The 24,299-nt window shown below is 38.6% G+C and overlaps 1 protein-coding gene across 1 annotated transcript in view; it reads left to right on the top strand.

The window, feature by feature from the left end:
• The window catches only part of MTHFD1L (methylenetetrahydrofolate dehydrogenase (NADP+ dependent) 1-like), a 155,319-nt gene that overhangs the window by 39,929 nt on the left and 91,091 nt on the right, over window positions 1-24,299 (top strand). The window contains exons 16-20 of the mRNA XM_014950508.1: window positions 377-479; window positions 3,847-3,923; window positions 7,478-7,618; window positions 15,921-15,989; window positions 22,197-22,308. Of these exons, the coding sequence (XP_014805994.1) occupies window positions 377-479; window positions 3,847-3,923; window positions 7,478-7,618; window positions 15,921-15,989; window positions 22,197-22,308 (502 nt within the window). The remainder of the gene's footprint in view (window positions 1-376; window positions 480-3,846; window positions 3,924-7,477; window positions 7,619-15,920; window positions 15,990-22,196; window positions 22,309-24,299) is intronic.

Consider the following 24,299-nt stretch of genomic DNA (forward strand, 5'->3'; position numbering starts at 1 on the left):
GCACAGTCCACGGGCAGAGGGGAAGGAGAGTATGAACCCCTTGAATATGACCCTTATGGACAGCTTCAGCCTTCTGCATCCAGTTCCATGTTCATTGGCTTTTCCATCCTGACCGGTGGTGTTTCAGAGTCACTGGATGGCCATGGAGAGCTGTTGAGTGCGCAGTTGGAATTAGGGGTGGTGGAAAGGAGAATAGAGGTAATGCCAGCTTCTGGTTTGGAAAAATAGTTTCTCATAATGTGCTGCTCACTTGAAGGCCAGTAAGCTAAAACGTGGCCAGTGCCTCCTTAGCTCTGTGGCAGAGTAGCTTTCACGGAATTTTCCATCAGAATCACAAAGCCACTTAATTGCATTTTTTTAACTTGTTTTTGTGCAGAGACTGGGAATAAACAAGACTGATCCTGGGACTTTAACAGAAGAGGAGATCAACAAATTTGCACGCCTTGATATTGACCCATCTACCATAACATGGCAAAGAGGTATGTAGTCAGAAAGCCTCACCTCAGCTTGGATTTAATCATAACTTATTTCCTAATTTGCTTAATTTTACCTGAATCAGAGCTATTTCTGCTCTCTAACTGCAAGAGCAACCTATTTGCAAGTGGGAAATAGAGGTGCGTAACAAATTCGGGTGCAGTGTGTTGCTCTAAACTTGGTTAAATGTCTGCAGTAAGTCAAGAGACTTTGCTAATATTTGTAGGATGGGTTGCTCTGGCAGTTGAAGTACAACCCTTGTCTCTCTCACATTAGATAATACATCTTAAAACATACGAAAGTGGCTTTTTTGTACATCTTACAAATCTTATCCATTCTTTTCTTAGCTGTGTCTATTATGGTTTTAGATTATTTGTACTTACTCTACTTGATTTTTGTCCCTCATCCTCTCCAGCTCGGAGACTAAATATGCCTCAGGGATTATGGTGGTTTTTTTAAGTGTCTTGAGCTGTTTGCTTTGTTAGGAAGAAGTGAAAGATGTGGTATGGTTTCAACTACGTGTGCCAAGCAAACCAATATCCACTCTCACACCCTTTGACAACTCCCCTCTGCATTTTCCAGTCCTAGTCCCGGGTTGAATTTCAGTGTTTACCTCAACTTCTGTATCTCTTTTTTTAAGAAAGTGAATTCTGCATGAAGTTTTGAGCTAAATTTTGCTGGATTTTATTTTCTTACTTAGTTCTCAAACACCAAAGTTGCTAGTTCAAATAGTTAAATGGAATGAATTGTGATGCTCAGAGAAATAAGGTGGATCTATTGAGAAGTGAGGAGCCTTGGCCATGCGTTGTGTGCATGTCATCTCAGACTTGGGACGTTTTTCCCAAGGTAATACTGAGGGATGTGGCATAAGGTGTTTTTTATTAGTCACACAGTGTGTTTGGATGGAAGAGACCTGTATTAGGATGAAGGAATAATATAAATATTTGGTGTAATATGACTCATCGGTTTTTATCAGCACAGGTTTGGGAGGAGGCAACACTGCTCAAGTGCTGTAACCTCAAGTGAGGTATTTAATTCGTCTCAAACAATGTTAGTGAAATTTTTACTCCATCTATCTTAAACATTTCAGATTGAGAAAAAAAATATGTTTTTAGAACTGTTTCAGATAACTTGGAAAATGTTTCATTTGGGACTCTTCCTGCAGTCCATGTGTCTGTAAAGATTGTTATGTTCCAGGGAATTAGTAGGACAGAAGAGAAAGCATCAGATTGTCTGAAAATTAATATTAGTCACAAACTGTTTCCTTAAGTGTCACAAGCTTAAAGTTCACTGTCATCTTACACTAGCTGGAACAGGTACAACATACTGAAAAGAAGGAAAGCTTCCCCCTACTAACCCTTCCCCTGGTATTCAGATCCTGTTTATATTTCTAGAGGATAAGGAAGTAGATACATTAAGCCTAACACTTGCTTGAACCTAAACTTTCCTGAAACCTTTACTTTTGGTAAGGAAGAGGGAAAATTTGGAGAAGCAAAAATTGGTTTTGTGGCAAAACCAATTCTTTCTTATATTACTACTTCAAAGTGCAGCTATTGGAATCTTCCTGGGAAATAAATGGTGAGAAAGCCGGTGTGTCACAGTGACCAGGAGTGTCATGAATAGTTATAATTTCATGGTAAAGGTGTTCAGGTGACATGATTTCACTAGGAAGGGCTAGATAAAAAGCAGCCCACTGACTGTCCAGGCTGGTAGGAAGGCTAGACCCTGCTCCCAGCAGTGCCTGGGTTGGCAGGAAAGACACTTAGGTCTGTTTAAGGCTGCTCGTGAGGTTGAGAGGAGAAGGGGTAAGTTTGTGCTTGAGAGACCAGCTTGGCATATGGCTTCGCAGTGGCATATGGTACCACAGCTTGGTATGAGGCTACTGCTTCCACATACCAGGCTCTGTTCTGCAATTTCTGCCAGTACTGTGGTATTTTAGAGTATGACTGGATATAAACAGAAAACAAAATGAGTTAACCAAATCTGTGTTGCACCATCACTTAAATGGAATTCCTGAGGAAATTAGGGGCCTAAATGCTATGTGGTGGGAAGAAGGCACGTACGGTATTTGCAGTAGCCCCATGAGAAATGCCCAAGAAAGGGAAGTGGCTTAAATCTTGCTTTTCTCCCAGCTCACTTACAACCCTGAACTGGGGCTGTGTAGTACTGAGATTCAAAGCCCCTCTGGTTCTTGGGTAATTATGTTGTCCTTTTCTGTACAGACAAGTTTGTTAGTCTCCAAAAGCAGCAGAAGTGGGAGGAGGTAATTTCACTGACCTCCAGTATGAACAACTTCTCTGGAAGTTCCTTGGTTCTCTGCCTCTAAATGAACAGGACTCAGATCTACATCTGCCAGAAGATTGACTTGCTTGCCAAGCTACAATCTGAATTGATCAAGAGTACCTTCCACCCTTTCTCTCAGGGTTGGTGCAAATTGAAACATTTGTAAGGCTAAAGAGCCTGTAGGGAAGAGGGAACCTATTTTTGCATTCTGCAGGGATTGCCATTCCGGGGAAGGAGAGGTTTTGGAGTTTGGCCTTGTTTTCTAACAAACAGAAACATCATCCTAATGTTTCTTCCTAAGAAACATCTTCTTCGCTTCTCAGCAGATGAGAGAGCTCTTCAGTTATTCTCAGTATTGCCTTTTGGTTCCTACAAAAGCACATTTGAAGTTGAGTGTTGTCAGTGCAGAATTGGAGAACTTGGCTCGCGATGATTGTTAGTGAAGTTAGCAATTCCACAGGATGGTTTGGACATGCCCTTGCAATACCAAAAGTGTTTCCATGTTAGAAATGCAATTGCCTGAAATTGAAGTTGTGTTAAATAGCAGATGGTTGGTCTTGGCAGTTGAAAAAAAACTTCCTTTGAATGCTGCACAGCTGAATGTGGAGTTAGTTACGGTGATGTCCAAGAAAGTGACTTGTCTGGAAGAACCAATCTGACAACATAATCATCCTTTAAAAGAGAAACAGACCAAGTTTAACCTACATCATAAGTCTTAAAATCAGTTCTTAACAAGGCAATCGCAAAGCAAATGATTTGAGGTAGGTCTGAGGTGCATTGTACCTACTAAGACAGATTTTTCTTATGTGGGTAAAATACTGATTTGTATATTAGAATATTAAGAGTCTGTTCGGTTCAAATACTGCTCAGAGAAATTGTATTTGAGTTATTTCAGCCTGTTTTCTAACGGTATCAACTGGAAGGGAGAAACCAAGTCAGTGCTAATGCCGACATGCAGGAGCGTGGTTGTCTGGTTACGCTGTTCAAGTGGCTGAATCTTACATGTATAACAACAGATAACACCTGGAAAAAATCCAGATCCATGAGTCCTTGTTAACATGTTTTCCTTTTGCTATTCCCTTATTTCAGTGGTGGATACAAATGACAGATTCCTGCGCAAAATAACAGTTGGGCAGGCAAATACAGAGAAGGGATTTGTCCGTCAGGTAGGTAAAGGCAGTTAATATATCTCATTCCAGACTTTGCTTTAGCGGCTGAGAGAAGCTTCTGCAGTTCTTTCAGCATATGTCTTTGAATTGCAATGCTAACATCTGTTGCTGTTGTATAGTGTATATTCTTGCAGTGAAACTCATTGTGATAATGAGTAGCTGAGTCTGAAGTTTCAGAAACAGAAGCCAGTGCATATTGCACAATGTGTTGAAAGCACTTCAAAAAATTGCGTATATTTGGGATTCAACATTGTCATCCTATGAGTATAAAAGATCCCCCAATGCCCTTATAAGGGTAATTTGTACAATTTTTCTTACTTTTTTTTTTAAGTCCATTAAAATGTTCATGTAGTATTTATGTTATTTAAAGGTGATTTAAAGATAATGTTAAAAAATTAAGGGAAGCATGGGTCATGTATTGTTGGTCCCAGTGGTGAGGACTGAAAACGACCGTTAGCTTTTTATTCAGAGTTTTCGTTTCCCTGTCATGCATCATCTCAGCTTTGGGATCTAAATTGTAAGAACTTTGAGCATGTGCTTAATTTTTATATGTGGGCTTGCAGGGATAGTTCAGAAAATGACCATGTATGTACTTTTCAGCAGTGTAAAAAGCTAACCTACATTACTGAATGATAACTTCTGGAAGTTTACTAAAGAACTTACCGATAAATTGAAAGCTGGACTTTTCCAGTGTTCCTTGTGTCATGAGGGTAAATCCATTTCTGAAACAACGCACTGTGAAACAGCAATGCCATGTGGAACAAACTCATTGTGGTGATGATCAATCATTGCTCCTGATTTGATGAAGATATTGTAATCTAACACTCTTGATCATAAAATTCATGAGGTTCTGACTATTTTGAGGTGAAGTAAATAGCTACTGGGGTAGAGATAAGGGTTTCATTTATTTTGGAAACCCTGGCTTTAATTTTTCTTTATCAATTTGGACCTCTTCTAGGCTTTGTGGCTAAATAAAGAGACCAAAACCAGTCAAATGGAAAAGAACTTGAGAGAGAAATTGTAGAATCATAGGATGGTGTGGGTTGGAAGGGACCTTAAAGATCATCTGGCTCCAACCGCTCCTGCCATGGGCAGGGGCACCTTCCACTAGAGCTTGCTTGGTTTGGTTTTGAACACATTGGGTAGAGACTTTTCTGTCTTTAATTACAGAAAACTCAGTATTAGCTAATACTCATCTTTGATAATGGGCTGGAACTACAAAATATTATACTTGGTACAAGTTCCCTCAACACTTGAGATGTTTTCCTATATTTAGGTTTGTTTCAGTGACTCAATGTGATTATTATCTTTGAGCCAAGTTCTTCCAGCCTCATTGTGCAGCATTTTACCCCTGTAATTATACTGCTGAGTTAAATATGGGCCGTTTTACTGTGGAGTACTAGTTGACATATGGCAGTCAAATGTTGCTTCTGTGCTGTTTCGGATAAAATGACCTTGATGCATTCAATTTTGATGTGTTGGACTGATGCATATTCATTCACATTTTAACATGGACTTAGTGACTCGAGAAATAGGGAACAGTTAGGAAAACTCATTTCAGAGCCTGGCCAGAGATCCAGAGAAAACAGGACTTCATAGTTAACAGATGCTTTTTATAAATATTTGGAGTGATGTTCTAGCAGTCTTAAAATCAATGACACCTGTGTAAAATGGCAGAGCACAGCAGGCACAAAACTCTGCATTTTAATGAACAGGGATGCTGTGGTTTCTAAAGAGTATTACATGACTGATGCCCTTGATCCTGCAATTGAATCCATGTGGGTGGATCCTTTCATCAATAGAGAACTTACTTTACAGCTAAGGCTTCTGTCAGCACTTCATAGGTGTATAAAGGTTATTGGAGTTAAAATAGCACCTGCTACCACAGTCTTTTGTGCCTGTTTTTTCAATTAAATATTATGTCACTCTTTGAGCATCTACCTGGGATTTTTTCCTGTATTTTTGTGTTTATATAGAAACAATTATAAAAATAAACTTTTGGTTTTGGTCTCCTGGTAAATGTCCTGATAAAGTTTGATAATATTCCAATATATGGGTTGGGCATAGATTTCTCAGGCTTATTTCCTGTCTTAAGTGTGCTGCAATGACTTATCAGGCGCATTCTTAACTTCAGAGAAGATAGTAGCATCCATGTCATCGTAACGCCAACAGTGTTCATTGTTTACCCAGCTTTTCTGGTGGGTACAGAACTGCTCCCAAGGAATATGGAAAATCTGCCTTGTAACTTCAGCGTTTCATTTGAATCCCTACGCTGAAAATCTCAATTACACCTCCCTGTCTGCGTCCAATGCAGAAAAGTGCTCGAGTGTCTTCAGAAGTCTTGACTAGCATGGAGGAGCATAGAGGTCAGCCTTGAACAGGGCTGCTCTGGGCTATAGCTGTCAAGACAGAACTTAAAGCCAGGAACATGGGTTAAAAAGAGACAGAAGCTGTTAAAGTACTAGGCAAATGGATAAGAATGGTAAAGTATATGTTGAACAATTCTCTATATAGATGCTTCTTAAAAACAGGCAATGCCATCAATTAGAACAGATTCCTCTGGCATTAGTCAGTGTGGGATACACCTGGTAGAGGTCTGATGCAGAGACAGTCCTGAGGGCTTTTTTTTACACAGGTAGCAGTAGGATGTCAATTACTAAATTTTTATATAAAGTTTAATTTTTGGAAAGGGAGAGATCACTAAAGAAGGTGTAGTTCTTCTTCACCCCCAGCATTGCATTCCTATCACATAATACATTGGTGACTTTGCCTTTCTTCTGTTTGCGTTCTGACAACACTTGGCATGGGCTTTACTAACAATGAATTAATACAAATACTGGTAATGTATGCAAGCTAATGTAATGCAAGCTTTTAAAGAAAAGTGAGGACCGCAGCTTATCTTCTGCTGAAATACTGCATAGTATGGATGTTTTTCTGCAAGAGCAATAGAACTGATGCCGAATATTGTTCTTGGTTTGTTTTTTTATTAAACTTATATATTTGTTCATTTAAAGCAAAAAATGGGGACAAAGATATATTTTACATTATTGCAGGTCAAGGACAAGACCTACCAGTATAGACTCTAAATTTTGAGTTTATGTAGAAGAAGAATGATCAAATGTAACAAGAATGTTTTTGAAACCAGAATAAAAAACTTTTGGAGAGTGTTACAGAAAAAAAAACCCACCACAATGCTGTGCTCATGCCAGTAAAGCTCAAAACACATCTGGTAATTTTCTTTTTTGCCACAGAAAAAAATTCTTGGTCCTTCAGGGAGCTTCTGCTAGGGATAATGTGAGCCAAGGGGCTAAGCACTCTGCAAGACTGATCCCCAAGTAAATGAAGTGTAACCGAAAACATTAATGAGGGACTATAAACAAAGTGTTTGAAGTTACTCTAGTCTGAGTAATCTCAAAAGCTGTGGGTTACTATTTAGAACTTGTTTGAATTCCAGTGTGAAATCTCTCTTTCCTGAGTCTATTCCTGGCGATTCCCTGAGAGTATTGGTCCTGACTTTGATTTCGTTCATGATTCTCATTTCTGTTTTACAGGCTCAGTTTGATATCGCTGTTGCAAGTGAAATTATGGCCATCCTGGCCCTTACCACCAGCCTGCAAGATATGAAGGAGAGGCTGGGAAAAATGGTGGTGGCTAATGACAAGAAAGGAGAACCGGTAACAGCAGAGGATTTGGTACGTTCAGTGCTGTAGACCTGTGGATAACCTCTGATGTGTTTGTTTTGCCTCCTGAAGCATTAGAAAGGCAGGTGCATGCCAAGGATTTTGCTTTGAACAGCACAGTCAGATATCGAAGAAAAATTATCTTCTGGGCCAAAACTTCCTTGCAATGAGAACAAGATGTAGAACTCATTTCTCTGCTCTCTGGTAACATCTGGTTCAGGAAGTCTCTAGTCTCCATAACCTACTTGGATAGTTTTCTGCAATTCTTGAGGCAAATAAATTTGGTGCTGGAGGGAGTCAAGTGCGGGCTCCTGTTTGAGGGAGCTGGTAATGTTTGCTACTGTACTCGTAAAGTGAGCTCAGATATTACAATGATACCACTTGCGTGCTTATACCACTAAATCAGAATGGAAACATGTTACAATGATACTTACCACTTGCATGCTTATACCACTAAATCAGAATGGAAACAAGCTATTCTTAATTCATAGGTTGCTGATAGTGCTTGGGACGGGGTTGTCTCTTCACATCGTTAAGACTTTTTCTTCCTTACCTTTGTTAGTTGCTGTTTCTTCATTCCCTACTTCCCAGCTTTTGAAAGAATTCTGTATTTTCCTCCTTTATGTCAAATTCTAGCCCCTACAGCCAGCCTGTGAGTCAGTAAGCAGCAGCTGGAAGCTCACACGTGTTTGTGTATGGCAGTTTTTGGTGCAGCCAGAAGCTACCAGTTAACCCTTGTAATCCCACTGTATGCCAGACATAGGCTGACTGTGCTTGGCACTACTGTACTCTAACATTGCTACATTGATTGAATTCTGAAGCCTAATTGCTAAATTGTTTGTGTTTTGCGGATTGACAGCATACCCTAAATACAATAAATATGATAATGCTTTGCTTTTATGCTTTTTTATCATCTAAATGTATCCTCATAGCATCTGTGATGTGTCTTGGAGCCATGCTTTCATGCCACCCTGCTGGCAATGCCTGCCTGTGTCACACAGACTACCTGTGTTTTTCCCAGTTTGTTCCCTTTATGTGGACATCTGCACAATCTTACTGCATTTTTAGAATGAGCAAAGGAGCCAGTATCGTGCCTTGTCAGCAGTAAATCCACAAGCCAGGAATGCCTTCACAGTGTTAATGGATTCCAGTTTAATAAGGAAATGAAAACATAATATTTAGCTTGCCTGGATTCAAGATTGAAATTAAGATAAGGTTACCAAAATTTCTAAGTACAGTCATCATTAAAATTCAAAGCAAATCAACTACTCCCAATTACGCAGGAGACATGAAGAACTGCATATAATATTCTAGCTGTTGAAGTTTTGATTTTCCTTTTCAGTTGCATAACTTTGTCTTAGCGAAATTGAGGGGGATGGGGGATGAGCTATAATGCATATGTAAAAACTTTAGAATAATTCAGTGTGAGAATTAAAACTACATTTGAAATAGATTATGTTAATCCTGATGCTGCTTTTGTGTGAAGGTACTTTAATGTATTAATATTGCAAAATATTTAACTTGTCTTCAACCACTTAATGATAATCAGCTTGAAGAAGGAAAGCAGTTGCTTTTCTGCAGTCTGTTTCATCTGTAGTTGCTCTGTGGAAATACAGTATTTGGGCTGAAATTATGAACAGCACAGAAAGAACTTTAAAATTTTTCCACTGTGTACCCAAAGTGAAAGTAGTGCTCAGCAAAATGTCTGTTAATAATTCACTTTTCTTTGGCCTTTTTTTTTTTTTTTTTAGCAAACTTCCTATGCATAACTTCTCATTCATTTGATAGTGTCACTTGTGCTGAACATATGTTTCTAGTTCTTCTTTAAAGCATTGTTCTATATTATACAATAGAAGAAGTGCCCAGAAAAAAAAACTCCTCACAGCGTTGAGGATATGTATTTTGACCATCTGGAGCTATGCTGCTGCATTCTTTTTCTTCTGCAGGTTTTCTTCTTCATACCATGCACAGGGTGGACTTGGGTGCATATGATGGTTGTGAAGTGCAGAAATTCCTATCTCCTTTGTTGTGGAGTGTGTTACAAATGAGGATGAGAACTATGGGAAGAATAGGATGTTGATTTCATGGTTAAGGCAGAAAAGTGCATTTTTGGAGAGTTGAATTCTATTCCTGTGGGTTTTTGCAAAGCTTATGTGTGATGCTGTGTCTGTACAAAGTGATTCTTACAGTACAAGAGGAGTTGTACATTATTCAGTCTGGCTTGATAGCCAGGAGCTAAACAGCTGAAATCTATGAAAAGAGTGAAACACCATCAAGAACTTTGAACCAGGAGAAAATATTTTATGTTTTCTCAAGTTGAGCATCAAAAATTGATGAATACTTTTGAGTTTGATCCTTGACCGAGGGGGCTTACTGGTGAAGAAGTCAGATGCTGTTGTCTTGGGGTGCAGGAAACGTTGAAAAGGAAATTAGTAGTGAGTTTCCTTAGTGAGATTTCTTTATCAAAGTAAATACTGGTTACTTTGTACAAGGGGAGAGAGTTTATTAATAACTGTACTGCACTTGGGAAAGTGCACTCTATAAAGTTGAATCCTTTGGAAAGAATAGCAGGACATGTATAATCAGAGACCAAACCATGTCAAAATTTATGTGTACAAAGAAGATAAATTTCAGTTCTATCAGGTAGCGTTTCATCTCTGTTCGAGGTTTCTTCCCACAGGTGGTCAGCCTGTTTGAACAGCTTCCAACTAAACCTACCATTTCTAGATTTTAAACGCTGTATCTACTCTTCCCCTGCTGCTTATGCTACCTGTGTTGTCACTATTCTTCTGAAAACCCAGCTTTTGACCCCTTTTCATTTGGGCCACGCAGGTTATATCTCTTCCTTGTACTTGTTAGAAAAGGATTCCTGTAGGATCCAGGAGAAGAGATCTTTGCTTGTGGTCCAGGTGTCCAGACCCAGAGCAGGTCCAGCCTGGTGCAGTCTGCAGATACAGGCGTTGCACCCTTGGCTGTAGCACGCCACACGTTGCGGCTAAAGCTTTTTGGGCAGGATGGGGCAAGGCTAAGCATTCCCTAATCAGTATCTGTGTAAATTTTGTTTTCCCAAGGTTTATATCTTGAGCAAATTTTCAGATGTGATAAGAGGTTTGATGGAAATTTGTTTTTCTCCTGAATTCTTATCCATCTTTCGAGTCAGGGTGGAAGAGGAGGTAAAGCTTTATAGCTCAGAAAGGAAAGATCTCTAACCATTCTATGATTCTGTGATTTCAAGACAAGTAAACACAGGAAAAACAATGTACGTGGTTTTTGCACGCTCTCAGTCCAAGAACAGTTCAATCATTTTGACTTCAATTTTCATAAAACAAAATCAAGTTTAAAAACTTGATATCTCAGAGCCACTTGATGCGGAATGTTTTTGCCCAAAGAACTGCAACTGCATATAGTTTTAGCGAATTTTAAGGGCAGCTTTATCATACTGCACAAGCCGAATAATGGGTTGTGGTCAGTCCTACCTGTCACTTAAAACGTTTTGGGGTTCATGTTTTGTATATACTACTCAGGTTGAATTTATGCAAGTTTAAATGTTTGACAGTAGTCTTTAGTTCATTGTAATCTATGTGAACCAAAACCACTAAACCTTTCTCTGATTGGTTTCCAGATGTACACACAATATACTTCTCAGAAACACAATTGCTCTTAATTTTGGCTTTATATGCAATATATTTATAATAATACAATAGTAAAACCTAAAATACACATTGGCAGATATAAACCAGATGCAGAGGCAGGCTAGGAGTAATAGAAAAAAGATAAATTGAATATTTCATGAATTGAGAAGACTCTTTCCACGAGAGTAATGGATTAAATATCTATCCTCTGTAATGGAACATACAGAAGTCTTTGCCAAAATGTGGTGCTCATTGTACAGTATTTTGAAGGCTGAATTGCTTTTTGGCTTTTACAGTGTAGTAGAATTTTGATGGACACGTGCCATATCTTTATATGAAATTAAATGGGTATGTATGCCCTAGATCAGTATTTCAGCAGCTATGAAAAATATTAAATAAATATGTCACTATTTTTCTAAATAAGACTTCTTCTCAGCTTACTTTCTGTGTCATGCTGGTAGATTTCAATAACTCCAGGACCAAAAAAAATAGCTTCACATTTACTTTTATAAGTGAACTGTCAGCTGAATATATTTTGTTCTCTGGTTCATCAGAAACATTGTGTACATACTTCACTTTAAACATAAGTCATTGCAGTTCTCAGCTTACGGTTTAAGGTTTAGTTTTTTACAGAACTGATATTGCAGAAAAATATTATCATTTTGTTAGACACTGTAGTTTCAAATGAAGGGAAATTACAAGTACTTCATTATTTTTCTTATAAAGAAAAGGGTTTTTCTTTGCCCTTCAGTCTGTGTAACCCTTATTCATTTCACAGTAGTTACTCTCAATCACCTTCCTTGTCATCTAATGCTGGCTTTCATTTCCACTCAGAGACTGCTCCACTGGAAGTTGCTTTGAAAATATTTTGGGTTTTCATCTAAGTTTGCCTTTCCTGTGTCATGTGTGTAATTTATTTTGTGCTCTGTGATCTTTTCTGTCCTGGGGAGCATACCTGCCCCAACGGCTGGTGGATAGAAGGGAAGGGGTATTATTTTCAGAAATACTTGGGATCAGTTCCAGGAGGGAACCCAGGAGAGTTGAGTGTCCATATATATTTGATTCAGAGTCTTACTTCTTTCTTCTGACAGTGAGTTAGTGGAAAGCTAATGATCCTTGGGCTCTCACATGCTTAATTGGTGTGTAAATGTCTAAGCCTCTAATTCTTTTATAAAAAATTTATCTTCTTGGATTGGAAATGGGAACCTGATTCCTTAAATAGCTTTGAGAATCAAATCCAGGACTTTAAGTGAGCTATGGGAATTGTTTGCTAGGTGCTTGGAGGTCTGGGGATATGAAGGAATGGAAACTTTATTCTGACAGTCAGGTCAGATAGATATGAAAACTTCATTGGCTGTTTAGATTTCAAGAACTATTGCTGACACCAAACCTTCTTTAAGAACCATGGAAGGCAGGTATACATGATGTATGCTAATTGGAGTCCTTGCATCCTTTTTGCTTTGCTTTCAGCTTTAGGTACATTGAATTGTCATGTCCAGACTGCATATCTAATATGGATGAAGTTTCCCCCAAAAGTTAAAATGCATAGGAGGTATTTTTTGCTTCACAATTCTTAGCAGATTGATAAAGAACTACCAGAAAGCAAAGGAGGCAGGATTTGAGCCATTATTGTCTAAGAGGGGGAGGGGAGAAAAAGGTGTCCTGATTTTGTGTTAATTTTTTTCTTCTTCATCGAAGCTTTCTTTCTTCTGTGAGCAACCTGGTCTGGTGGGAGGTGTCCCTGCCCATGGCAGGGGGGTTGGAACTCCATGATCTTTAAGGTCCCTTCCAATTGGAACCGTTCTATGATTCTTTACACTCAATAGGGCTTAGGTGAGCAAATAGCTGCCTGTGTGCTTGCTTTGAAGGAGCTGCTGGTCTCATCTAGCATGAAGTAGACAACCCCCTAATCAGATAGCTACAGCCAGCATGAGTTAGCCCTTGTCAGTCCTTGGGCAGGTTTCCCAAGAAGAATGTTCGGGCTGATCTGTGGCTGCTCAGGTAGTTAACCTTCCCATTGACCAGTTGGAAGATCTGATGTAAACTTTTCCATTTGGCTTTCTTTTTTTTAAAAAAAAAAAGCTGAATAAGTGTTACAATTGCCTTTTACATAGTAAGATTGTAAAGTATCTCAGTGTTCATGTGCTTAAAATTATCAGCAGCTGTTTCTCTTTTAGTGTAATGATGAATAGCTTATGCTATGCGATGATGGAAAATCTGAGATACAGGAAGAAAATGTACAATTAACCAACTTTTCCTGTGGATATTTCTGTTACCTGTTGCCTCCTAACTAGTGTGTGTACATGGTTCTGCTTTCCATGAGACTGAAGACGGACTATTAACTAGCTCTTACAGTTTTGTGTTGCTAGCAACTAGTGACGAGCATCATTTCCTTCAGCTGGGGGTAGAAGGGGAAGAACTGTGCATCTGGTCTGAGAAATTCTGTCCCAGCTGGCTGCTGAACTGATCAAACAGCAGGAAAAAAAAACAGGCTTATAGATGTATTCAATAACTATATTGCAAATTCTAGTGTGGGGCTTTTTTTTAATGAATTCAAATTCTGCACTATGATCAGCAGGAAGAATAATGTATTTGTTTTGATAAATTAGTAGGATTAAAAGCTGGGGTATAATGAAGAGATTGCTGGGATTGAAATTTGTTCCATTTCATGTTAAATTGTTAGGGCTGGGACAGGGTATTCACTATTTTGCTTTGTAAGTGCCTCAGATTTGGAAGTGAATCAAATTAGTTTTATAAAACAAGTTGTTATATTGAATAGATTTACAATTTAATATTCTAAGAAAAATGCCCACTTTAGAAAGACTTCTACAAATTATTTAAATACAAGAAATCAAAGGCAGTAACAGTGGCAGCTATTTTTACATTGTCCTAAAAAGAAAACTCATTTATGGATGAAATATCGAAGTTACTCTTTATTCTAAAAACAGAAGATTTTTATTGGGTACTAGTTAAATGAACCTTTATGAAATATTGTTTGTTGAGATTTGTTCTGCATTTTTAATTTCTTTATTGAAAATAAGTAGTTTATAATCTTAGCAATTAAAACAATCTGTAGCTATACAGGAGCCCGGGGAGGTGAAAAGCAATAATAATTTCATTTCTTATTTTAACGTATTTTCCTTTTCTTTATATTTAGTCTGTCAGCTTTAGAGTCCAATGAGAGTAGTTGGGTATGGTTAGAACATAGCCCCAGGCTGCTTCTATGGAAGCGATGGAGCCTCAGCCATTGAGCTGACACACTGGTGTTCCCTTGCTGTTTTGATCCTAACTTCTAAAATTAACATATGAAGAAACAGAAATTTACTCTTTACTAATTCAAAAGAGGGGAAAACTGTATTGTTTTGCTACCGTTTTCTCTTATTACCTCTTTGTGGGACAATTGGGGCTTGTAGATAGTGGAGGTTTACAAAATGCAAAGAACAAAGAAATGTCTTTCCCTCTTTTCTCTCCTTTCCTTCACTCTTCCCCAAGGAAACATTTGGTATGCTTTAGTAAAAACCAGTTTTACTATTTTGGTTTCAATCCATTTTTATCCAAGGCCAAATATTCTGCCTTATTTTCCTCTGAAGTCAATGTTCAGATGTGGTGCTCAGAAAGGGGAAACTTGAATTTGTATAAAATACTGTACTAATGTAATGACCACACACTTTTATGTCTCTCATTTGTTTGTCGTTCTGATTTTCACACAGAGTTTGATTGTTCAAACAATCAAATGAGCCACTGCTTATAATACTACTGCATTTTTTTCCATCCATGATCTGGTTAGTTCAAAACAAAACACATTTTCTTCTGAAAATCAAAGAAATTTAGGAATAAATTGAAATATATGCTTATGGTTTCTAGACAGCACTCTGCATATAGTTTGATTTCAAAAATGGGCATTGGATTTTAGTGTAGAGGGATGTCATGACTTTCTCTTATTTTAAATTCAGTCAGCATGAAATTTATACTTAACTTCCAGCAAAAGTTTTAGGAAGAAGTAATATTTTTCTTACTTTGTTTTTTACAACTAAAATGCAGCAATTCACACAGCTCCTTTTGTCTTCTCATCATCACAGCAAGGCACCTCTGGCTTTTAATCTCATGATGTATTCATTGTCTACCCCTAGTCAGCTCTGTGTCTGCTTTCATTCTGTGTCTATTACATATATATTTGTACAAGTCTTGAAAAATACCCTGTCTGGTAGTTGCTAGCTATTGATTCATGCTATTGATTCTGTCATGAAAGAAATACATCTGTCATTTCTTCAGGCAGTTTTAGCACGTTATTTCCTTCTTGCTTTCTCAGGTCTCAGTGGCCTTTGCTTCTGCTTCATCTTGTGTTCCCATGAACATCCTCATGCTGATCACTTAATAACTCTGTTTCTGGTCTCTCCGTGAAGTAGGAGTCAGTATTTACATACTGACTTTTTAGTGTATTCAGAGGAAAATTATTACTATTTCTGGCAACTGCAAATACAGTATGTTAGAAGTCTTGAGGTAACAGCTAAATAAATTCTTTATGCAATGCTGTATCACTGTTTATCCATTATGGTTATGAGCAGCACACTTTCTTTTTCTCGTTTGAAGTGTAACCCTGTTTTAACTTTAAGCTTAAGTGTACCTCAGAAATGTTGCATCTTAGAACTGACTTCCTTAAAATGTGGGCTCTTGTTTTTTAGGGAGTAACAGGTGCTTTGGCAGTTTTGATGAAAGACGCAATTAAGCCCACGCTGATGCAGACATTGGAGGTGAGTATGGCTTATGGTGCCTGCCCTTCTCTGGCTTTCAGATTCCATGTTGCGCTTGTTCTGCTTCTCCAGCAGCTGTGCTTAACTTTCAAGGTCAAATTTGACCCTGGTTCAAGCCATGGTCAAATCCGTAAAAACATTTTAGCAAATGTTCATTTGTGTCTGTTAACAAATCAACTCTATCTGCATTTATACCTTTTTGGTGGGTTCTTTTTTGGCTTTCTTTGAGACACTGGCTTTAGTTATAATTAAAAGTATATTATAGTTAAAATAATAATGACAAGCTGCAGTGCGCTGTAGAACTGCTTCTGAGCACGCTGGAGGGGAGGTTGGGCTTCCAAGTGATAGACTTCTTTCTGTTTCCCATCTTGCTCTTCTAGAGAAGTTCCCTTATTATGTATTTCCTTTATATGTATATTCCCATGATGATTCCCACAGCTGAGTTTTAAGTGAGCAGTGGATGCTTAGCTGAGGCCATTCTGTTCTGTGTTATAGTTTGTGCTGTTCAGAAACACAGGACGGTCTTGTTTGCAGTTTTTCAAAAGATGGCTCCCACCCACCCTATCTTGCCATAGTGCCTTCAGGGACTAAATGAAGCTTTGCTGGCCAGTGAGAGGAATATTTTACACTGACTGTAGTGAGCTTTCTTCCAACAGCTCAAAGAATGAGAATTACTACAACCTAACTTGTGTCTGGGCAGTCTAGTATTGCCTTTTCAATAGTAAGCTGAATGATTAGCAATATTCGTGGGGAGAAGGAGGAAGGAAAATGGGGAAATAATGAAGCAGTTTTGGAAACAAATGCTTTTGAAGAAAAATGAATATATATGCTTGAAAGTTTGAAAGTTACATAGCTGGAATACTTCACAATTCCTGGTGTGGTGAAAAGTTGAAGAATGGTGAAACATACCAGTGCAATGCCCGGTTGGTAAAAATGTCTTATTTTCTACAGCAAGGCAAAGTGATAATTACCTTTTATGCTTTTGTGTTTGGATGAGGACAACTTCATACTCTCAGGAAATAAAAGAAAAAAATAATTTAAGTCTATGTTATTTTACTATAGCCATCTTAATTACTTTCTTCTGCACGGAACATCCGTTCTTGCATGTGGCTGTAGGTAGAATATATATGTGTCAGAATTTAATATAACATCCAATAGCAGAAACTGGAGGTCATGTAGAATCAAAAATGTCAAAGAAAGAACTGGGTATTATATCACCACTTGGATAATATTTTGTGCATTAAGCATCAGTGACAAGGTAGCTTTGATTCTGAGCGTTTAGTCTGCATCACTCTGTTTGCGCTTTGCATATCTGTTAGAAAAATAATGTGGTTTTGTTATAGTGCTCTAAAAGACAGTTATAAACGTCAGAAGAGTTTCTTTTGATTGATAGGCATTTGATTCTCAGGCTTGCATGCTTTTTTTTTTCCTCACTGCATTTCTTTATATTCATATTTCTATGTAATAAAATTCCTGCCTTTTATGTGGTATTCTTTTCTAGCGTAATCTATGCTCTGACTGAAACATCTGCCAACTTTCATCAAACATTGTTGCTTGTTAGGAGGACCCTGACTGCAGTACCCAAGGATATTTTTCCCAAAATTTCTTCTTGCAAAGTTATTTTTAAAACTAAAGCAGCTCAGAAGAGTGCTTCATGCTCCATTCCTGCCATTTGAGTCTTAAAGACGAACTTCTGTCACCCTTCAAATACCTGCTGGCTTGCAAGCTAATACGAGTCACTGTCCAGGAATGGACATCTCCAGCTTATTTAAATCTTTTCTGAGATCTCTTGTGTAGAGATGCAATAGCTCACTCTGCTAGTGCCCATGCTGTTTCTGTTCTTAAGCCTCAAGCTTGTGTCATATCCCATTTTGTGAATAAATACCTTTCGTATTTTGAATTATTCATGTTAATAGCTTTGAGAGATGCTAATTTTAATAATTTCCATTTTTTCCCCAAAAAGGGAGGAAAAGGAACAAGGAAGATGTTTTGCCCTGCACACTTGAATGTAGTGCAGCAGTCCACCTGTGAGTTTAGAGCCTTCCAGTATGACAGGTTTTAAGACAAGCTAATCCTAGTGTACCCTGAGAATGCTGGATGTAATAAAGTCTCTTCTGTTATATAGAGAATGACATATTTCTGATGAGTATGTAAATTGCAAGTCTTTCTTCTTGCAAACCAGAAACGAGGAGAACTGAAGCCTAAATTACGCTGGAAAAAAATCCTAATAAGTAACATCCAAAAGAAGAAGAGGGACCTCTTAAGTTTCCAAAGAGGCTACTGATAGTAATTGGGCCATGTAATCCTAACCATTTCAGGGAGAACAAGTTCTCAATACAAGCGTAAAGACCTTTAGCAACAGCACCTTGACTTGACAACAGTAACATCAGAAATGATCCTACAGCACACAGGAGGTATACAAACAGGATAGTCTGATTACAGAGAACTCAAATGCAGCTCAGACTGTGCCGTGGACCTCTCCTGCAAGTAGGGATGAAACTGTTCACCAAAGTAGGTCTTCCAGATCACTTTGGTATTAGGGAATGGCACAAAGGCTGCCTGAGGAGGGGGAGCAGAAGATCTTCTGGATGAATTCCATGTAATTTGGCATAATTTGTAAGTGATAGTGTCTGTGGGTAGCAGTGGCTGAAAGTAGCCATTGCAGAGACAGCTGCAGTCCTCTGATCTGATGAAGGGTCGGTAGGTGGGTATATTGCGTTGAGCTGTGGGGGTCTGAGGAGTTGCTTCTAAAAGCCTGTGAAAGGGAGAAGAGCAACCTACTCAGTACATTTGCACCAGATTTATATGGGCATCTGCGTGTGCTGGTGAAGAGGTTTAGAAGCTTATAAATCAAAAATGACAGAATGCCAGTCCTGCGTAGAACTCAACTGGCAACTTGTGTCAGTGATTTTTTTCATATGTGAATTGATGTCTTTGTTTAAATTTTGCTGTTTTTTAAAAGAGGTTTCTCAGTTGGGTTGATCACAGCCCTGCTACTCTGCCACGAGAAATGCTGTCTCAGGGTGTTAGTGATTAACAGGGTTTTATGTGCAGGAATGACACTAAAATCTCAAAATGGGAAACGTGGAGCATCCCACCTACAACAAATGTAGGCTGCAGTAGAACTTACATCCAGTGCTCTAGAACTGAGATGACTCTGTTTGAAATGCGCATAATGATTTCATAGTGTTTATCCACGTTTGTCATGACAGATTTGTTCTCTCATGAACTGATCCCTTAATGTTTAGCATTTATTTAGACCTCGCATAACAGAACAGCTGCTCTACGGGACAGCTCTGTAGTTGCAGGCTGGCTTCTCTGGGATGGGCTGCTCGTATTAAATTTAAAGTGCCACTCACAGTAAAGTGGAGGGGAGGATGGTAATAAGTATTATAAACATCCTTCTAGCTGCCAGATAGCTTCAGATATTTATTGGCATTCGGGGTTTATTTTCTTTTATTAAGACTTGGAAAATAAAATTTCCTGCTCTGAAAACAGTCAGCAGAATGCATCCCTGTGCCACTGTTTGTTTCTTCATATAGTTTATTAAGAGTGTAAGGAAAATAAGTGGCAGGCTGCCGGGTGGGATGGATGGGCTGACACTGAGTTACTGAAGCTGGCCCGAGAAGACATTGTTGTCCCTGTTCCAGGGTGTACTTGAGGCTCCCAAGATCCTGCTGGAGTTCACTCCCTTCAGTACCTAGACTGTATTTTTCCTCCAGGGTTACCCTTTTAAAAAGACCATTCAAATCACTCCTCCTTTTCTTCTGGTGGATTTCAGAGCTCCAGGGGAGTATATGTCCGTGCCAGTGGCTTAGTAGTGTGTTTGGATTTCAAGTTAGTGGTAGGGGGTGATATTCTGGATGTTGGATCCCACAATCCAAATTTCCTTCCCATCCACCTTGTGCAGGTAAACTCTTTGAAGCACAATTGCTCAGGGAATGTTGTAGGACACCCTTCTGTCCCCCCTCACTGCACGCTCTGCTGTTACAGGATGGGCTGGGGTGCCCTCTCCTCATCTGTGTTTGTGCTTCCATGCATCGCATCCGCCCATGGGTGTGCTGGGCTCTGATCAGAGAGCAGCCCTGTAGTTGCTTGCCACAAGAAATTAAGGGCTTGGAAAAGTAAAATTTAACTTAGTGAGTAATAAAACACAAATCGGAATCAATCCCGTGTCTTTCAATCTGGTAGCTGACAACTGCAGTCTTACTTATTTGAATACCAGAAAAGTAAATACTGGATTGAAGTAAAACTTAAGGAAGTAAAACTTAAACTTAGGTTGGTGGAAGTGCCTTGCATTTTATTTTGTATACGTTATAAATTCTTTGGGATAGGGGGAATTTATTTTGCACAGCACCTCCTGTTAGATTGATGCCTAAATACTGTAAGAAGCTTCAAAAGTGTACGTAGTTCAAGTTAATTTTTTGCATAAATATGTAAAACCTCAATTGATATTGCAGCCATTAACAGATAGAAAACAAGAAAAAAAATTCCTAAGTATATACTATGAATTGTGTGTTATGATGATAATAATCTGCATCATTCCTTTTGTTACAGCGCATGATTTCTGGTTTATTTACTTTTTCTGCTTCTGTTTCACTGTTTCTTCTCTAACATGTATGAAGCAGAACTGTCTTTGGATTGTAGCTTAATTGTCCATTTTTTGGAGAACATCCCTGCCCATATGTATGCATATTCTTATTTTTCCACTCTTGATTTAAAAAAAAAAAATAATCCCATTTTATTAGAACACACCTGTACTTTGACATGCCAGTAGATAAAAAGTTACTTGTCTTTGCTCAAAGCAAAATAATTGCGTATAATTACTTCTAGAGGAAGCAATAAGAACAGGTGCTTGTTCTTGATATATTTTATATGATTTGTATTCGGTATTACTGTAACATGAAAATCTGTTTTCTATAGTGGCAAGTATTTCACTACTGTAATCCAATTGTTCTGGTGTTTTATGGAAAACATGAAAATTTTTGTCTATGTAGGTTGTTCTCTTAAGACACTTTCAGAGGGGAAACAACCAGCTTTTATTAAATGGTTAATAGTTTCCAAGTTGTGGTTCATGGGACTATTGGATGTGGCCTGCAGCTGATCCATGAAATACGATCCTCCATAATTGGTATTTCTGGTCAAAAATTGAGGAAGATTGCCCAGTAGGTTGCCTGAAATTTTGAGGGTTGGCAGTAGCTCCTAATACAGAGTGTGAGAAGAACACTGATGGAGAGAATGTGAAATTATCTGCTTACCTTTTCTTTAACCAGCTGGGGATTTTTAAAAGCATTAACACAACAAGGGGGATTTGTTTGCTTAAGTATTTTGTCTGACGTGACATCCTTCCCTCTGACTGTGTATTCTGACTTGGAGAAAAGATAGCAGTTAATATCTCTCACCTAATCCTTATCTGTTTCTGTAAATGCTAATTTTCTAATTTCTCCTTTCCTTGTGATGCTGAAAAAATAACGGGGAAGCTGAGATTTGCTTGCGATCTGACAAATTTCCCTATGCCATTACTTTGTTAACTCCTTGCCTGTCCTTTTGCTGTTTTAGATTGCTCCCTGCTACAGAGTCCACTTTCTTTGTGCATTTGTACAGTGTCTATCTTAGGGGAATTGGGCTGTGTGTGTGTGTACCCGGGGCTCCCAGGCACTCGATCAGCAGCAGTGGATGCTTTTTCCATTGTGTATCAGCATCCCCACTGCACCCCAGCCATGTCCCTTCCCTTCTCCCTCTCTGGCTCGTTAACCATTGATTCTGGTCCCTCGTTGCTTCCAATGGCTACTGTTCCTGCACAGGAGTGGCAACTAATGAGGAAAACAGGGATGGAGGAGTAAGGGATGGAGCAGGGCAGGAGCTGGGCTCTGTTTGGGTACCCTCTCCAGCAATGCACTTAGTGCTGATGATAGTACAATAGCACTCCACAGCATTAGGGCATGGGGAATATGAAAGATGAGGACAAGATTGGGAGAGAAGCTGTGTCAGTTACCTACAGGTTGCACTGCTGCCCATTTACCTTTCTGTGAATGAAGCTGGTTCTGATACACCTGAGATGTGCCTAATCCCCCTCAATTATCCCACAGTGCTTACTCATTATATGTGCTTTTGATTTACATGTAATTTTGATTAGTCTGCAAGAGTATTGAGCTTGTGCTCTTACCTATCCATTAAATTAATGATACATTTTTTTTTATCATTCAGGGAACACCGGTGTTTGTTCACGCTGGACCTTTTGCTAACATTGCACATGGAAACTCTTCTGTTTTGGCAGATAAAATTGCCCTTAAATTAGTTGGAGAGAAAGGATTTGTAGGTAAGTAATTATTTTGTTTATTATATTATGGTTTTAAGTTGCTAAACAGTGATGTAAGTGAACGGATAAAATTGCAATAAAAGGTAAGAATGCTACTTCATTTTATGCTAGTATTAATAATAATCTTAAAGTAGAAGCGTAAAAAAACCCAAAGCACTTCTTCCCTCACCCTTCCCTTTGTCTCAAGCATTCCTGTCACCATATTTGAGATTCCACAAGATGGCTGAACCAGTTAAATGGCTGGATTGCATTGAAAGAAGTGTCCCGTAGTTCCTTGTGTTAGTATTCATCTGACTTCACTTGATAAACAGACAGAAACCATTCCCTTTTCCTGCCGAATTATTTCTCTGCCAATTCAGCAAACTCAGGCAAATCAGGGTTCAGATGTCCCCGAGCCAGTGCAGAGGAACAGCAGAGGAAAGGTGATGGAAGACAGAGTAAGACTGCCTTATTTTGGTGGCAGAGAGCCATTGGATTGGTCCAGCTGCATTGTAGAACCTCGCCAGGAGGCCCTCGTGTTCCCATGACAGCATGTGGGTGGGCAGACACTTTTCATATTAAGAATTCAGCCTGTGCAAGCAACAACAGACAAGTTGAGCTTATTGTTAGGGTCACAGGCAAAATAAACTTGTGGCTGAACGGTCAACCAGTTTTTATAAAAATTGTTGAATGTGTTTAAACTTTAGAATAAGGTGAAAGGCTTGTTTCTGCTTTGCAGTAGGCTTACGTTAATCCTAAAGTTGAATTTTGAGTACCTGTGGAACGATGCTCTTGGAGAGGTGCAGTGATGTGAAACATGAGGTTTCTCATGCTCGCACCCATAAACAAGCAGAGAAAAATCTATGTATATGCTTATAGCATACCTACATATTGCTGCAAATTACATAAAGGGAACCGAATTACTTGAAAGTACTGTTGCTATTTAAATTCATTGGTAATCATAGAAAGGACGGGGAAGTTTTTTGCATTGTTATAGAATGCATATACTTTTTGGTTGTGATATGACTCAATCTATGTACTTACAGATAGAGAATGGAAATGTTTCTTATACAAAGTTGTTGACTAGTGAACAGGAAGATAGAGGGATATCTTCTTACAGAAATCTTTAAAAGTAACAAGAATTAATACCAATAAAAAATAAAGGATTGAAACCTGTTGTACATCATACTGAATTTGGGAAAAAAAAAAGACATATGTCACACTGATGTTCTCTGAATAGCAACAAAAAGGTTGAACAGGCAGAAATTCTATTTGTGTGTATTGCATTATCTTGAGGGCTTTCTTCTTTTTAAAGAATAATTACTGATTTTCTATTTTCTCATATTTTCTTGTTCATCTTTATAGAAGTAAGCTTCTGGTCTCCCTAAGTATTCTGTGCCTAGAAGAAATGATCTCCATCTTTTTTTTTTTTTTTAATGAAGCAGCATTTAGGGTAGCTAACATTTTTCATGGGCTGGGTGAAGTGACTTGATCTCTGCACTGAGCAATCTTTTCAAGGGGGAAGGCTGATTTGTATCATCTGAATGGAAGTAGGTTGGCTGCAATCTTGAGTCTTGATCCAGGTTTTGGAGCCCAAAAATGTCACCTTGGCTTTGGATTCCCCTCCATTCAGTGCTCCCCTCAGGCACTGAGGGCATATCCTTGTATTTCATGCTTTTTTTTGGTCTTATCCACCTGTTTGTCTTTAACAGTCTTTTTTGCTTTGTTCATCTTTGGCCCCAGTTTCTCTGTTGGGAGACAAAGCAGCGTAGCTGCAATAGAGGAAAACCTTTGTGTGTTGCCAGCTAAAGGCTCTTGTTCAGATTTTATTCTACAGAACACAAATCCCTGTGAAACTGGTTTCAAAATGAGACTGCCTTTGCTCTGCTGAGCCAAGAACTGAAGTTTCAGATTTTTAGATCCTTGTTAGATTATTAAAAGCAATAGTTCCTAGAGTGGCCTCCTTAAATAAACTTTGCAGGTAGTCACAAGTGTAAATGGTTCTGTAAGTA

Source organism: Calidris pugnax, unplaced genomic scaffold (assembly GCF_001431845.1).
Source record: "Calidris pugnax isolate Ruff unplaced genomic scaffold, ASM143184v1 scaffold24, whole genome shotgun sequence".
Classification (NCBI taxonomy): domain Eukaryota; kingdom Metazoa; phylum Chordata; class Aves; order Charadriiformes; family Scolopacidae; genus Calidris; species Calidris pugnax.